The sequence below is a fragment of the Lithobates pipiens genome, unplaced genomic scaffold, assembly GCF_037356315.1.
Source record: "Lithobates pipiens isolate NorthernLeopardFrog02 unplaced genomic scaffold, aLitPip1_a1.2 Scaffold_73, whole genome shotgun sequence".
Taxonomy (NCBI): Eukaryota; Metazoa; Chordata; class Amphibia; order Anura; family Ranidae; genus Lithobates; species Lithobates pipiens.
Genome location: NW_027507896.1, coordinates 980,773 through 998,365, shown reverse-complemented (window position 1 = coordinate 998,365; position 17,593 = coordinate 980,773). Strand labels below are relative to the sequence as shown.

General features: G+C 51.6%; 1 protein-coding gene across 1 annotated transcript in view; it reads left to right on the top strand.

Moving 5' to 3' along the window:
* LOC143959405 (asialoglycoprotein receptor 1-like) overlaps nt 1–13,712 on the top strand; it is a 42,479-nt gene extending 28,767 nt beyond the window's left edge. The window contains exons 4-8 of the mRNA XM_077468045.1: nt 2,191–2,256; nt 7,874–7,930; nt 8,695–8,846; nt 10,746–10,852; nt 13,180–13,712. Coding sequence (XP_077324171.1) covers nt 2,191–2,256; nt 7,874–7,930; nt 8,695–8,846; nt 10,746–10,852; nt 13,180–13,330 — 533 coding nt within the window. The 3' untranslated portion in view covers nt 13,331–13,712. The remainder of the gene's footprint in view (nt 1–2,190; nt 2,257–7,873; nt 7,931–8,694; nt 8,847–10,745; nt 10,853–13,179) is intronic.
* The last annotated feature ends 3,881 nt before the right edge of the window (nt 13,713–17,593 follow it).

Sequence of the window (17,593 nt, the reverse complement as noted above, 5' to 3'; positions counted from 1 at the left end):
GGGTGGCACCCCATATCCAGTATAATAGGGGACAGGTGGCACCCCATATCCAGTATAATTCAGGACAGGTGGCACCCCATATCCAGTATAATAGGGGACAGGTGGCACCCCATATCCAGTATAATAGGGGACAGGTGGCACCCCATATTTAGTATAATAGAGGACAGGTGGCACCCCATATCCAGTATAATAGGGGACAGGTGGCACCCCATATCCAGTATAATAGGGGACGGGTGGCACCCCATATCCAGTATAATAAGGGACAGGTGGCACCCCATATCCAGTATAATAGGGGATGGGTGGCACCCCATATCCAGTATAATAGGGGACGGGTGGCACCCCATATCCAGTATAATATAGGACAGGTGACACCCCATATCCAATATAATAGGGGACAGGTGGCACCCCATATCCAGTATAATAGGGGACGGGTGGCACCCCATATCCAGTATAATAGGGGACAGGTGGCACCCCATGTCCAGTATAATAGGGGACGGGTGGCACCCCATATCCAGTATAATAGGGGACGGGTGACACCCCATATCCAGTATAATAGGGGACGGGTGACACCCCATATCCAGTATAATAGGGAACAGGTGGCACCCCATATCCAGTGTAATAGGGGACAGGTGGCACCCCATATCCAGTATAATAGGGGACGGGTGGCACTCCATATCCAGTATAATAAGGGACAGGTGGCACCCCATATCCAGTATAATAGGGGATGGGTGGCACCCCATATCCAGTATAATAGGGGACGGGTGGCACCCCATATCCAGTATAATATAGGACAGGTGACACCCCATATCCAATATAATAGGGGACAGGTGGCACCCCATATCCAGTATAATAGGGGACGGGTGGCACCCCATATCCAGTATAATAGGGGACAGGTGGCACCCCATGTCCAGTATAATAGGGGACGGGTGGCACCCCATATCCAGTATAATAGGGGACGGGTGACACCCCATATCCAGTATAATAGGGGACGGGTGACACCCCATATCCAGTATAATAGGGGACAGGTGGCACCCCATATCCAGTATAATAGGGGACGGGTGACACCCCATATCCAGTATAATAGGGGACAGGTGGCACCCCATATCGAGTATAATAGGGGACGGGTGGCACCCCATATCCACTATAATAGGGGACGGGTGACACACCATATCCAGTATAATAGGGGACAGGTGGCACCCCATATCCAGTATAATAGGGGACGGGTGGCACCCCATATCCAGTATAATAGGGGACGGGTGGCACCCCATATCCAGTATAATAGGGGACGGGTGACACCCCATATCCAGTATAATAGGGGACGGGTGACACCCCATATCCAGTATAATAGGGGACGGGTGGCACCCCATATCCAGTATAATAGGGGACGGGTGGCACCCCATATCCAGTATAATAGGGGACGGGTGGCACCCATATCCAGTATAATAGGGGACGGGTGACACCCCATATCCAGTATAATAGGGGACGGATGACACCCCATATCCAGTGTAATAGGGGATGGGTGGCACCCCATATCCAGTATAATAGGGGACGGGTGGCACCCCATATCCAGTATAATAGGGGACGGGTGACACCCCATATCCAGTATAATAGGGGACGGGTGGCACCCCATATCCAGTATAATAGGGGACGGGTGGCACCCCATATCCAGTATAATAGGGGACGGGTGACACCCCATATCCAGTATAATACGTAATGGGTGGCACCCCATATCCAGTATAATATGTAATGGGTGGCACCCCATATCCAGTATAATAGGGGACGGGTGGCACCCCATATCCAGTATAATAGGGGACGGGTGACACCCCATATCCAGTATAATAGGGGACGGGTGGCACCCCATATCCAGTATAATAGGGGACGGGTGGCACCCCATATCCAGTATAATAGGGGAAAGGTGGGGAGGAACCAGGGAAGGACAAAAATAATCAGAATAAACTTCAGCTTTAAGTCCATGCCTGCTGAGCAATGTGCCAGTGTCCCCCTTCCAGGTATGTATTACCTTTCATAGAGATCACAGGACTTAGCCTGACGATGCCTTCTTCTGCTTTTCTCTCCATGACGACACCATTTTGTTCAGGCATCACTCTGAGTCACTATCTACTTCCTGGACTGGGATTGGACATGTGTGTACATTTACTGTGCTTGATCTGCAATTTCTCTCTATTACAGGTTCTCGGGGAAATGAAGCCTCCTCCCCGGATGGTGACTACAGCGAAGGACAAGAAACTGGGAAAGGTGAGTCGCATTGCCACCTGGGGACAGAATACAAATACTGATACTGTTCTACTACTATGAGGAGAGAAACGTCCTCTGGGGAGGGCAGTGAGGGCTGTCCTCTGGTGAGGGGTGTGGTGACCATTCTCTGGTTAGGGGAGTGAGGGCTGTCCACTGGGGAGGGGTGTGTGGGTAACATCCACTGGGGAGTGGTGTGTGGGTAACATCCACTGGGGAGGGGTGTGTGGGTCATCCACTAGGGAGGGGAGTGTGGGTCATCCACTGGGGAGGGGTGTGTGGGTCATCCACTGGGGAGGGGTGTGTGGGTCATCCACTGGGGAGGGGTGTGTGGGTCATCCACTGGGGAGGGGAGTGTGGGTCATCCACTGAGGAGGGGAGTGTGGGTCATCCACTGAGGAGGGGAGTGTGGGTCATCCACTGAGGAGGGGAGTGTGGGTCATCCACTGAGGAGGGGAGTGTGGGTCATCCACTGGGGAGGGGAGTGTGGGTCATCCACTGGGGAGGGGAGTGTGGGTCATCCACTGAGGAGGGGAGTGTGGGTCATCCACTGGGGAGGGGTGTGTGGGTCATCCACTGGGGAGGGGTGTGTGGGTCATCCACTGAGGAGGGGAGTGTGGGTCATCCACTGGGGAGGGGAGTGTGGGTCATCCACTGGGGAGGGGAGTGTGGGTCATCCACTGGGGAGGGGAGTGTGGGTCATCCACTGGGGAGGGGAGTGTGGGCCGTCCACTGGGGAGGGGTGTGTGGGTCATCCACTGGGGAGGGGTGTGTGGGTCATCCACTGAGGAGGGGAGTGTGGGTCATCCACTGGGGAGGGGTGTGTGAACCGCCCTCTGGCGAGGGGTGCGAGGGCAGTCCTTTGGTGAGGGGAGTGAGGGCCATCCTCTAGGGAGGGGATAGTGAGGGTGTCCTCTGCCAAGGGAAATGGTGACCATCTTCTGGTGAGGGGAGTGGTTGCCGTGCTCTGGTGAGGCGAGGGGTGTGAGGGCCTTTCTATAATGAGGGGTGTGAGGGGCACCTTCTGGTGAGGGGGGTGGTGACTGTTCTCTGGTGAGGGGAGTGAGAGCTGTTCTCTGGAAAGGAGATTGGGGACCGTTCTCTGGGGAGGTAAATGGTGGCCGTCCTCTGGCCAAGGGAGTGGTGACCATCCTCTGGTGAGTGGAGTTGGGGCCGTCCTCTGGGGAGGGGAGTGGTGGCAGTCCTCTGGGGAGGGGAGTGGTGGCAGTCCTCTGGGGAGGGGAGTGGTGGCAGTCCTCTGGGGAGGGGAGTGGTGGCAGTTCTCTGGGGAGGGGAGTGGTGGCAGTTCTCTGGGGAGGGGAGTGGTGGCAGTTCTCTGTGGAGGGGAGTGGTGGCAGTTCAATGTGGAAGGGAGTGGTGGCAGTTCTCTGTGGAGGGGAGTGGTGGCAGTTCTCTGGGGAGGGGAGTGGTGGCAGTTCTCTGGGGAGGGGAGTGGTGGCAGTTCTCTGTGGAGGGGAGTGGTGGCAGTTCAATGTGGAGGGGAGTGGTGGCAGTTCTCTGGGGAGGGGAGTGGTGGCAGCTCTCTGGGGAGGGGAGTGGTGGCAGTTCTCTGTGGAGGGGAGTGGTGGCAGTTTTCTGTGGAGGGGGAGTGGTGGCAGCTCTCTGTGGAGGGGAGTGGTGGCAGCTCTCTGTGGAGGGGAGTGGTGGCAGCTCTCTGTGGAGGGGAGTGGTGGCAGTTCGCTGTGGAGGGGAGTGGTGGCAGTTCGCTGTGGAGGGGAGTGGTGGCAGTTCGCTGTGGAGGGGAGTGGTGGCAGTTCTCTGTGGAGGGGAGTGGTGGCAGTTCTCTGTGGAGGGGAGTGGTGGCAGCTCTCTGTGGAGGGGAGTGGTGGCAGTTCGCTGTGGAGGGGAGTGGTGGCAGTTCGCTGTGGAGGGGAGTGGTGGTAGTTCTCTGTGGAGGGGAGTGGTGGCAGTTCTCTGTGGAGGGGAGTGGTGGCAGTTCTCTGTGGAGGGGAGTGGTGGCAGTTCTCTGTGGAGGGGAGTGGTGGCAGTTCTCTGTGGAGGGGAGTGGTGGCAGTTCTCTGTGGAGGGGAGTGGTGGCAGCTCTCTGTGGAGGGGAGTGGTGGCAGTTCTCTGTGGAGGGGAGTGGTGGCAGCTCTCTGTGGAGGGGAGTGGTGGCAGTTCTCTGTGGAGTGGAGTGGTGGCAGTTCTCTGGGGAGGGAAGTGGTGGCAGTTCTCTGTGGAGGGGAGTGGTGGCAGTTCTCTGTGGAGGGGATTGGTAGCAGTTCTCTGGGGAGGGGAGTGGTGGCAGTTCTCTGTGGAGGGGAGTGGTGGCAGTTCTCTGTGGAGGGGAGTGGTGGCATCTCTCTGTGGAGGGGAGTGGTGGCAGTTCTCTGTGGAGGGGAGTGGTGGCAGTTCTCTGTGGAGGGGAGTGGTGGCAGCTCTCTGTGGAGGGGAGTGGTGGCAGTTCTCTGTGGAGGGGAGTGGTGGCAGCTCTCTGTGGAGGGGAGTGGTGGCAGTTCTCTGTGGAGTGGAGTGGTGGCAGTTCTCTGGGGAGGGAAGTGGTGGCAGTTCTCTGTGGAGGGGAGTGGTGGCAGTTCTCTGTGGAGGGGATTGGTAGCAGTTCTCTGGGGAGGGGAGTGGTGGCAGTTCTCTGTGGAGGGGAGTGGTGGCAGTTCTCTGTGGAGTGGAGTGGTGGTAGTTCTCTGGGGAGGGAAGTGGTGGCAGTCCTCTGTGGAGGGGAGTGGTGGCAGTTCCCTGTGGAGGGGAGTGGTAGCAGTTCTCTGTGGAGGGGAGTGGTGGCAGTTCTCTGTGGAGGGGAGTGGTGGCAGTTCTCTGTGGAGGGGAGTGGTGGCAGTTCTCCGGGGATGGGAGTGGTGGCAGTTCTCTGTGGAGGGGAGTGGTGGCAGTTCTCCGGGGATGGGAGTGGTGGCAGTTCTCTGTGGAGGGGAGTGGTGGCAGTTCTCTGTGGAGGGGAGTGGTGGCAGTTCTCCGGGGATGGGAGTGGTGGCAGTTCTCTGTGGAGGGGAGTGGTGGCAGTTCTCTGTGGAGGGGAGTGGTGGCAGTTCTCTGTGGAGGGGAGTGGTGGCAGTTCTCTGGGGAGGGGAGTGGTGGCAGTTCTCTGGGGATGGGAGTGGTGGCAGTTCTCTGTGGAGGGGAGTGGTGGCAGTTCTCCGGGGAGGGGAGTGGTGGCAGTTCTCTGTGGAGGGGAGTGGTGGCAGTTCTCTGGGGAGGGGAGTGGTTGCAGTTCTCTGTGGAGGGGAGTGGTGGCAGTTCTCCGGGGAGGGGAGTGGTGGCAGTTCTCTGTGGAGGGGAGTGGTGGCAGTTCTCTGGGGAGGGGAGTGGTGGCAGTTCTCTGTGGAGGGGAGTGGTGGCAGTTCTCTGGGGATGGGAGTGGTGGCAGTTCTCTGTGGAGGGGAGTGGTGGCAGTTCTCCGGGGAGGGGAGTGGTGGCAGTTCTCTGTGGAGGGGAGTGGTGGCAGTTCTCTGGGGAGGGGAGTGGTGGCAGTTCTCTGTGGAGGGGAGTGGTGGCAGTTCAATGTGGAAGGGAGTGGTGGCAGTTCTCTGGGGAGGGGAGTGGTGGCAGCTCTCTGGGGAGGGGAGTGGTGGCAGTTCTCTGTGGAGGGGAGTGGTGGCAGTTTTCTGTGGAGGGGGAGTGGTGGCAGCTCTCTGTGGAGGGGAGTGGTGGCAGCTCTCTGTGGAGGGGAGTGGTGGCAGCTCTCTGTGGAGGGGAGTGGTGGCAGTTCGCTGTGGAGGGGAGTGGTGGCAGTTCGCTGTGGAGGGGAGTGGTGGCAGTTCTCTGTGGAGGGGAGTGGTGGCAGTTCTCTGTGGAGGGGAGTGGTGGCAGCTCTCTGTGGAGGGGAGTGGTGGCAGTTCGCTGTGGAGGGGAGTGGTGGCAGTTCGCTGTGGAGGGGAGTGGTGGTAGTTCTCTGTGGAGGGGAGTGGTGGCAGTTCTCTGTGGAGGGGAGTGGTGGCAGTTCTCTGTGGAGGGGAGTGGTGGCAGTTCTCTGTGGAGGGGAGTGGTGGCATCTCTCTGTGGAGGGGAGTGGTGGCAGTTCTCTGTGGAGGGGAGTGGTGGCAGCTCTCTGTGGAGGGGAGTGGTGGCAGTTCTCTGTGGAGGGGAGTGGTGGCAGTTCTCTGTGGAGGGGAGTGGTGGCAGTTCTCTGTGGAGGGGAGTGGTGGCAGTTCTCTGGGGATGGGAGTGGTGGCAGCTCTCTGTGGAGGGGAGTGGTGGCAGTTCTCTGTGGAGTGGAGTGGTGGCAGTTCTCTGGGGAGGGAAGTGGTGGCAGTTCTCTGTGGAGGGGAGTGGTGGCAGTTCTCTGTGGAGGGGATTGGTAGCAGTTCTCTGGGGAGGGGAGTGGTGGCAGTTCTCTGTGGAGGGGAGTGGTGGCATCTCTCTGTGGAGGGGAGTGGTGGCAGTTCTCTGTGGAGGGGAGTGGTGGCAGCTCTCTGTGGAGGGGAGTGGTGGCAGTTCTCTGTGGAGGGGAGTGGTGGCAGCTCTCTGTGGAGGGGAGTGGTGGCAGTTCTCTGTGGAGTGGAGTGGTGGCAGTTCTCTGGGGAGGGAAGTGGTGGCAGTTCTCTGTGGAGGGGAGTGGTGGCAGTTCTCTGTGGAGGGGATTGGTAGCAGTTCTCTGTGGAGGGGAGTGGTGGCAGTTCTCTGTGGAGGGGAGTGGTGGCAGTTCTCTGTGGAGTGGAGTGGTGGCAGTTCTCTGGGGAGGGAAGTGGTGGCAGTCCTCTGTGGAGGGGAGTGGTGGCAGTTCCCTGTGGAGGGGAGTGGTAGCAGTTCTCTGTGGAGGGGAGTGGTAGCAGTTCTCTGTGGAGGGGAGTGGTGGCAGTTCTCTGTGGAGGGGAGTGGTGGCAGTTCTCCGGGGATGGGAGTGGTGGCAGTTCTCTGTGGAGGGGAGTGGTGGCAGTTCTCCGGGGATGGGAGTGGTGGCAGTTCTCTGTGGAGGGGAGTGGTGGCAGTTCTCTGTGGAGGGGAGTGGTGGCAGTTCTCCGGGGATGGGAGTGGTGGCAGTTCTCTGTGGAGGGGAGTGGTGGCAGTTCTCTGTGGAGGGGAGTGGTGGCAGTTCTCTGTGGAGGGGAGTGGTGGCAGTTCTCTGGGGAGGGGAGTGGTGGCAGTTCTCTGGGGATGGGAGTGGTGGCAGTTCTCTGTGGAGGGGAGTGGTGGCAGTTCTCCGGGGAGGGGAGTGGTGGCAGTTCTCTGTGGAGGGGAGTGGTGGCAGTTCTCTGGGGAGGGGAGTGGTGGCAGTTCTCTGTGGAGGGGAGTGGTGGCAGTTCTCCGGGGAGGGGAGTGGTGGCAGTTCTCTGTGGAGGGGAGTGGTGGCAGTTCTCTGGGGAGGGGAGTGGTGGCAGTTCTCTGTGGAGGGGAGTGGTGGCAGTTCTCTGGGGATGGGAGTGGTGGCAGTTCTCTGTGGAGGGGAGTGGTGGCAGTTCTCCGGGGAGGGGAGTGGTGGCAGTTCTCTGTGGAGGGGAGTGGTGGCAGTTCTCTGTGGAGGGGAGTGGTGGCAGTTCTCTGGGGAGGGGAGTGGTGGCAGTTCTCTGTGGAGGGGAGTGGTGGCAGTCCTCTGTGGAGGGGAGTGGTGGCAGTCCTCTGTGGAGGGGAGTGGTGGCAGTTCACTGGTGAGAAGTATAAGGACTTCCCTCTGTTTCTGTGTCTGTAGATGGACCCCCGATATCGGCATTCAGGAGGGGGACACCCCGACTTCCACCAGAAAATGGTGAGTGCAGAACACAACCAACCAGCTGGAAGAAAATATGTGTATCCAATCACGGCAGACATTGTATCATTATCAGCCCAATTCCAGACAAATCTTTTATTTAGTTTTAAGCCACGTACACACAATCGGAAATTCGGCCAGCAAAAAATCCGAATGAGCGCTTTTGGTGAGAAAATGCGACCGTGTGTAACGCTCCATCGGACTTTTGCTGGCCGAATTCCCGACAGCGAAAGATTGAAAGCAGGTTCTCAATTTTTCGGGTCGGAAAAAGTTCCCAATCGGAAATTCCGATTCGTCTGTACCAATTCCAAACGCGCAAAATTTCTACGCATGCTCCGAAGCATTGACCTTCATTTTCTCGGCTCGTCGTGGTGTTGTACCTCCCCCGTGTTCTTGACGGTCGACAGTTCAGCTGTGTACGGGGCATTAGGGGAATGGGCGGAGCCTCTGTCAAGTGTTATTGGGGTATTTCCCATTTCTCTCCAATGGGTACACAGACAAAAGCACATTGGATGATGGGGGAGTGGTTAGAACTTGATGACATCACTGCTCCACCCTACAATGAGGTCGGTTTACCAAAGGAGTAGACTAAGTTCACTTTTGTAGAGAATACCCAATCATGTGCATGGAAAATGAGAAAAAAAGGGATTTTTACCACCCACTAAACGGAAGTAAAAGCGGTCTACCCCTTTGCGTGTCTCTGGGAAGGGGGTCTCACTCTGAATTCCTCGGTAACGGCCGGGATCTCCTCCTCCTCCTCCTAGAGACCTATGATGGCGCCTGTCCTGACGATTGGACCGAGTTCCGAGGGAGTTGCTACTATTTCTCCAATCTGGCTAAATCCTGGACGGAGGCCCAAAAGATGTGCCAGAGGAGAAAGGCCAGACTGACCGTCGTCAACACCCAGGAGGAGCAGGTAAGTGCGCGTTAAGGTGGAGATAAAATGACAGATTCTGAGGTTGTGTGCGGATGAGCGGTGCCACATAGGAGGCTGAGGCTGTGTGCGGGTGAGCGGTGCCACATAGGGTGATGGGTGCCACATAGGAGGCTGAGGCTGTGTGCAGGTGATGGGTGCCACATAGGAGGCTGAGGCTGTGTGCTGGTGATCAGTGCCACATAGGAGGCTGAGGCTGTGTGCGGGTGAGCGGTGCCACATAGGGTGATGGGTGCCACATAGGAGGCTGAGGCTGTGTGCAGGTGATCAGTGCCACATAGGAGGCTGAGGCTGTGTGCAGGTGATCAGTGCCACATAGGAGGCTGAGGCTGTGTGCTGGTGATCAGTGCCACATAGGAGGCTGAGGCTGTGTGCGGGTGAGCGGTGCCACATAGGGTGATGGGTGCCACATAGGAGGCTGAGGCTGTGTGCTGGTGATCAGTGCCACATAGGAGGCTGAGGCTGTGTGCGGGTGAGCGGTGCCACATAGGGTGATGGGTGCCACATAGGAGGCTGAGGCTGTGTGCAGGTGATCAGTGCCACATAGGAGGCTGAGGCTGTGTGCGGGTGAGCTGGTGCCACATGAGATTCTGAGGCTGTGTGCGGATGAGCTGGTGCCAGGTAGGAGGCTGAGGCTATGCAGGTGAGCTGGTGCCACATAGGAGGCTGAGACTGTATGTGGGTGAGTTGGTGCCACCTGGGAGACTGAGGCTGTGTGCAGGAGCAGTTCTCTTGGTGGCATATATGTGAGTCTAAGCAGGAGAGGTATGGGGCAGAATGGGGAAAAGAGAGAGTGTCAGGACTTGAAGCAAAGCCAAAAATTTGAATTGAGTGACCGGCATTGTGAGAAGAAGTAGTGGACAATTTGGAAAGACAATATAAAGAAACTCAGAGGGTGGATTCAGTGCTAGAGAAGACCAGTTCCTGCACACAGCCTCAGCTCTCCTTGAGGTGGTCTGGATGGGGCTTGCAGATAAGTCCTTGAGGTGTTCCGGGTGGGTCATTTAGAAAAGACTGTGTGAAGGTCTGGATAGGTCCTGAAGATACCATGTGGTGGTCTGGCTTAATCCTGGCGATATGCCCATGTGGTGGTCTGGATGAGTCCTTGAGGTAGTCTAGATGGGTCCTTGAGATAAGCTCATGTGAAAGTCTTAATAGGTCCTGGAGATACGCCCATGTAGAGGTCTGGATGAGTCCCTGAGGGGGTCTGGATGAGTCCCTGAGGTGGTCTGGATGGGTCCTGGAGATACCCATGTGGTGATCTGGATGAGTCCTTGAGCTATGCCTATGTGTCATTCTGGATGAGTCCTTGAGGTGGTCTGGATGGGTCCTGTAAATAAGTTACAGAGGTGGTCTGGATGGGTCATGTAAATAAGTTACAGAGGTGGTCTGGATGGGTCCTGTAAATAAGTTACAGAGGTGGTCGGGATGGGTCCTCTAAATAAGTTACAGAGGTGGTCTGGATGGGTCATGTAAATAAGTTACAGAGGTGGTCGGGATGGGTCCTTGAGATAAAGCAATGGGTCGGGAATCGGGATGGGTCCTGAAGATAAACACATGTGGTGGTTTGAATGTGTCCTTAAGACAAGCCCTTGTGGTGATCAAGACTACTGAAACATTCAGATCTCTCGGATCAGCACATGCTCTATACGTCTCCTTATGCTATGTGACACAACAATGGCTGTGTCAGGCCTTCACAGCTTTAGCTTTGGCACCTCTGCAAAGTGAGGGAGATAAGAAAGTTTGGGCAGTAATACATTCCCATCAGGATCAGAAAGCGTACCCACATGACCACTTGATAGTTCCCACCACTGATATGGGACCAAGCTTCCCCCTTCTCTTCATTGTAACTATTACTTCTCTTCATTATGTGTTCTTTAGGTTTTCCTGACAAAGTTTGCCATGAAGATACGGGTCTGGATTGGGCTGAGTGAAATTGACGGGGATTGGAAATGGGTGGATGGTACCCCATTTTCCTCCACACCAAAGTAATGTCCTTTCTGAATTACCCAACATTTTTCTGTCACCTGAAAGTTCCATGTGCTTTACAGTCTCTACCGCCCACATTCCTAATTTAAAGGTTACAAAAATTGGATGAGGCCATTCGAAGTGTTGTGGGACACTTAGAGGATGAGGCCATTCTAAGGGTTGTGGAACTCCTAGGGAGTGAGACCATGTCCAGGGTTGTTGGACGCTCAGGGAATGAGGCCATTCCAAGGGTCATAGGGCTTCTAGGGGATGAGGCCATTCCAAGGGTTGTGGTCCTCTTAGGGGACGAGGCCATTCCAAGGGTTTTGGGACTCTTAGGGGATAGACCATTCTGTGGGTTGTGGGACTTTTAGGGGACAAGGCCATTTCAAGGGTTGTGGAACTCTTAGGGGACAAGGCCATGTCCAGGGTTGTGGGATACTTAGGAGACAAGGCCATGCCAACAGTTGTGAAACTTAGGGGATGAGGCCATTCTGTGGGTTGAGGAACTCTTAGGGGATGAGGCCGAAACTTTTAGGGAATGAGGCTATGCCAATAGTTGTGGAACTCATATGCCCCATGCACATGGTTGGACATTCCGACCACAAAATCCATCTGATTTTTTTCCTACGGATTTTGGCCGAAACTTGTGTTGCATACACACGGTTGGACAAAGTTGTCAGAAAATAAAATCGTTCGGAATGAGGTGACGTAAACATCGTACGACAGGACTACGTAGAGGCCAGTAGCCAATAGCTTTCATCTCCAAATTTTTTCTGAACATGCGTGGCACTTTGTGCATCGGAATTCTCTACACACGATCGGAAAAAGTCTGATCGGATTCTGTTGTCCGAAAATTTTAGATCCTGCTCTCAAACTTTTTCCATCCGAAATTCCGACGGAAAATGTCCGATAGAGCCCACACAGGATCGGATTTTCCGACAACATAATCCGATTGGATGTTTTCCGTCGCAAATTTCAACCGTGTGTGGTTGAAATTAGGGGAAGAAGACATGCCAAGGGTTGTGAAACTTAGGGGATGAGGCCATTCCAAGGTTTGGGGGATAGACCATTCTGTGGGCTGTGGGACTTTTAGGGGACAAGGCCATTTCAGTGGTTGTGGAACTCTTCGAGGACAAGGCCATTCCAAGGGTTGTGGAACTCTTCGGGCACAAGGCTATTCCAAGGGTTGTAGAACTTAGGGGACAAGGCCATTTCAGTGGTTGTGGAACTCTTCGGGGACAAGGCCATTCCAAGGGTTGTAGAACTTTTAGGGGACAAGGCCATTTCAGGGGTTGTGGAACTCTTCGGGAACAAGGTCATTCCAAGGGTTGTAGAACTTTTAGGGGGCAAGGCCCTTTCAGTGGTTGTGGAACTCTTCGGGGACAAGGCCATTCCAAGGTTTGGGGGATAGACCATTCTGTGGGCTGTGGGACTTTTAGGGGACGAGGCCATTTCAGTGGTTGTGGAACTCTTCGGGGACAAGGCTATTCCAAGGGTTGTAGAACTTTTAATGCACAAGGCCATTTCAGTGGTTGTGGAACTCTTCGGGGATAAGGCCATTCCAAGGTTTGGGGGATAGACCATTCTGTGGGCTGTGGGACTTTTAGGGGATGAGGCCCTTTCAGTGGTTGTGGAACTCTTCGAGAACAAGGCCATTCCAAGGGTTGTGGAACTCTTCGGGGACAAGGCTATTCCAAGGGTTGTAGACCTTTTAGGGGACAAGGCCATTTCAGTGGTTGTGGAACTCTTCGAGGACAAGGCCATTCCAATGGTTGTGGAACTCTTAGGGGACAAGGCCATTCCAAGGGTTGTAGAACTTTTAGGGGACAAGGCCATTTCAGTGGTTGTGGAACTCTTCTGGGACAAGGTCATTCCAAGGGTTGTAGAACTTTTAATGGACAAGGCCATTTCAGTGGTTGTGGAACTCTTCGGGGACAAGGGCATTCCAAGTGTTGTAGAACTTTTAGGGGACAAGGCCATTTCAGTGGTTGTGGAACTCTTCGGGGATGAGGCCATTCTAAGGGTTGTGGAACTCTTAGGGGACAAGGCCAGTCCAAGGGTTTGTGGAACTCTTATGGGATGAGGCCATGCTAATGGTTGTGGAACTCTTTTGGGAAGAAGGTATGCCAGGGGTTTTGAAACTCTTATGGGATGAGGCCATTCGAAGGGTTGTGGGACTCTTAGGGGTTGATGCCATTCCAAGGGTTGTGGGACTCTTAGTGGATGAAGTTATTCCAAGGGTTGTTGAACTCTCAGTCTCCAATAACTCACACTGTTTTTCTTCCACTAGGGACCTCCTGTATGTTGCACTCATCTTGTATACCTCCGTCTTGTGTCTTTGCAGGAAATGGGCCCCCGGCCAGCCGGATGAGTTTTTCGGTCACGGTCTTGGTGGCGGAGAGGACTGCGCTCAGTTCAATTACAATGGTGACTGGAATGACGAGCATTGTACCCGCGCTTACCGCTACATCTGCGAGAAGAAGGCGGTGCAGTGATCAAATCCCGCACGAGCAATCCAGGGGCCAAAAACGGACTGCTAGGTCATAGCCAAGACATGGAGATCCCGCTGAACATGACTTCGGAATTCTACAAAATGACCTCAGAGTTCAATTCTCTCATTTTATTTTAGTTGTCCTCCGAGCACCCCCATAACATGAGGAACCTCCTCATAGGTTGGGGGTTCCTCTCTGTCCCGGTCTCTGTGTACAGTATTACCGTTGTACTAACAAGCCATGTTTGGGTTGAATGCCGATGTCTATGCTCACTGATACTTTGGTAAGGGCTGCCTGTATACCTGACATATCATGTACCCTCTTCTGAGAACGGATCAGATTGTTCCGCTCGCTCACACCTTGATTAAAGTTTGATGAGAATCTATATATATATATATATGATGGTGTCTTCTGCTTCTCTGGTATTTTCTGAACAATTCTGAGGTGGCCCAGAGCTTGAACCCATGGCAGTGCCAGCAAGAACGTCTACCCAGCCTTACTTATCTTGCAGTGTGTCAGAGTCGTAGATGTCGTGTTCTACACCGTGCTGTCCTGAGGTCCTCCAACCCATCCGTCTACATCTACACCACCTTCACCATACTGTGTTTTCAGGAAAATAGGGGGGTGCCGTAGCTGAGCTCATCCTGGCTGTCATGCCGGTCTTTAGTACTTTCTGGAACAAGTATGCGGTGCCCCTAGTGGTGGGTGACCAGCCAGTTCCTGCACTAGGAGGCCTACATAAATACTTCCAGGTGGGGGTGGTTGGAAACCATGCGCTGAGCTGTGGCCCCTCACTCCATGGCCACAAGGTGTCAAGGTGACTGGCCGCTTCTCCCAACCACCACCAGCGGCCAGTCCCCTGCCCCCCCCGGGGCCGGTGTCCACATTTACCTCCTCGGGTACAGGCCACTGGGATGATGAGGACCAGCCTGCCGCTTGCTGGAACTTTTCTTTACTCGTGCAACCGGCCAAGTCCATACAGCATGGTATTTAATGATTCATAGGAACAGTCCTTTACTTCACGGTTCCGTAAAAAACGGAGAGCAGCACGATGCAAGGGTTCCCAGCGGTCCCTGATTTCAAAGGACTCCACCTTCGACCACCCCTGATGTTTAACCCCTTCCCTGCCAGTGTCATTAGTACAGTGACAGTGCATATATATATATATATATATATATATATATACATATATATATACATATATATATACATATATATATACATATATATATACATATATATATATATATATATATATATATATATATATATATATATATATATATATACATATATATATATATACATATACATACATATACATATATATATATATATATATATATATATATATATATATATATATACATATATATATATTTTTTTTTGCACTAATCACTGTATTGGTGTCACTGGTTCCCCATAAATGTGTCGGTTAAGTGTCCGATTTGTCCGACGCAACGTCGTAGTCCCGCTATAGGTTGCTGATCGCCGCCGTTACTAGTAAAAAAAAAAAAAATAGAAATAAAAAAAAAATATGCCATGGTTTGTAGACGCTGTAACTTTGGCGTAAACCAATCAATATACACTTATTGGGATTTTTTTATCCATTGGCATAAATTGATAACGAAATTGGATTTTTTTTTATTGGATATGTTTTAGAGCAGAAAGTAAAAAAAATATAATTAAATATAATTATTATTATAAATGATTAATAAATTATTAATATAAATTGTCGCTCTTTTTTTTGTTTATAGTGCAAAAAAAATGATCAAATACCGCCAAAAGAACGTTCTATTTTTTTTTGGGGGGGGGGAAGGAAATCAATTTTATTTTGGTACAGCATCGCATGACCGCGCAATTGCCAGTTAAAGAAACGCCTGAAAAATGGCCTGATCATGAAGGGGGTGGGGTAAATCTCCCCGGAGCTGAACTGGTTAAATAAGTATTTTTTTTTTTGGCTGAAAAATTTGTGATAACCCCCAAACATATATTATATATAGTAATATATATATAATTACATTTTATTTATTTATTTCCCTATTTTTCTGCCTTTTTATTTTATATATATATATATGTATATGTATGTGTGTGTGTATATATATATATATATATATATGAAAGAAAATAAATTAAATGTAAGTTAAAATGTGTGTGTGTATATATATATATATATATATATATATATATATATATATATATATATATATATATATATATATATATATATATATATTTATATTTAGCAGAGACCTTAAGAAATTAAATCGTTGCAATTTTTTTGCATCACGCAGTATTTGCGCAGCGGTTTTGCAAACGCAATTTTTTTTTTTTTTTGGAAGAAATACGCTTTAATGAATAAAAAAAAGAAAAACAAAAAAAAAAAAAAAATATATACCCCATTTTTTTTGTATAATGTGAAAGATGATGTTACGCCGAAATAAATAGATACCCAACATGTCACGTTTATAAAATTTGCGCACGCTCGTGGAATGGCGATAAACTGCGGTAATTATAAATCTCCATAGGCGACGCTCTAAACACCTCTACAGGTGACCAGTTTAGAGTGACAGAGGAGGTCTAGTGATAGAATTATCACTCTCGCTCTGACGTTTGCGGCGAAACCTCACACGTGTGGTGCGAACACCGTTTACATATGCACACGTGCGACTTATGTATGCGTTTGCGTCTGTGCATGAGCGCGGATGGATGGGGGTGCTTTTGAAAAATAAATAAAAAATCCTATTTATTTTACTTTTTTATTTGTAAACTTTCCCTTTTTATTTTTGTTTATCACTTTTATTCCTATTAGAAGGAATGTAAACATCCTTTGTAGTAGAAATAATGGTGACCGGTCCTCTTTATGGAGAGATCTGGGGGTCAAATAGACCTCAAATCTCTTCTTTACCTTTTAAAAAGCAAAAAATCCCCCCCCACCCAAAAAAAAGATTTACTTCCATCCTGGACAGGAAGTGAGGTCATGGCTCTGGTCCTCCAAGGCCATAGAGTGTTATCTCTTTGATCGCCTATTGGAGGAGCCGGCTGCACCATCATATTGTTTCTCGTGGAGAATCGGTGGAAACGGAAAACCCAAGAAATTCCACCGCCGCTTCAGAAAGCATTCCAGCGGCTCGTGAGTGGCTCGGAACGTTTTCATGAGAAGAGGCTGAAAAACCAATCCTGGGGTTATGGGGGATATCTTCAGACATACCCCCCTCCCCCGGTAAACCACCTACAAACCACAACTAATAGATACGTATTTCAGTCAATAGGTGTCCCTTGTTCCAGTGGTGTAAACCATGAAGGGCCCCCCGTACCCCCGGACAGGGCCCTTTCCTCTGAGCCCGGTGGTGGAACACCAGGGTCCAGTCACAAGTGGGTGCCTGCATAGAAAGGAACCGATTTCTCCATTTCCAGGAGAATGGCGAGACGGGTTCCTCTATGTCGGTGTTTTCCCAGGTAGGGCACCCTTGGAGTACCCCGAGGGGGGATGGCGCCGCACTGCAACCACCCCGCAACTCTGTGCGTTACATGCAGTAACAGCATAGTGATGATCCATGTGAGGGGTTAAAACAGGCGGTGAGGAGGCAACATAGCGCCTCTTTACAGACTCTCAAATGCCCCTGAAAAGCAATCAGAGCATGGATCACATTTCAGAGGAACAGCATTTTTTTTTCCGGGTACTTTCAACAAGCAAGGAAAAAAAAATCAGTTCTGATTGTACACATATAGGAGGTCAGGATATAACACGCATACATACATAATGCACACACATACAAAGTAATCAAAATAAGTCAAACAATAGTAACCAGTAGGTCCTCGAAGAACCTATGACCCGGTATAAAAGAGAAGAGAATGACCTATGACCCCAGGTATAAAAGGGAAGAGAATGACCTATGACCCCAGGTATAAAAGAGAAGAGAATGACCTATGACCCCAGGTATAAAAGGAAAGAGAATGACCCATGACCCCAGGTATAAAAGGGAAGAGAATGACCTATGACCCCAGGTATAAAAGGAAAGAGAATGACCTATGACCCCAGGTATAAAAGGAAAGAGAATGACCCATGACCCCAGGTATAAAAGGGAAGAGAATGACCCATGACCCCAGGTATAAAAGGGAAGAGAATGACCTATGACCCCAGGTATAAAAGAGAAGAGAATGACCTATGACCCCAGGTATAAAAGGAAAGAGAATGACCCATGACCCCAGGTATAAAAGGGAAGAGAATGACCTATGACCCCAGGTATAAAAGAGAAGAGAATG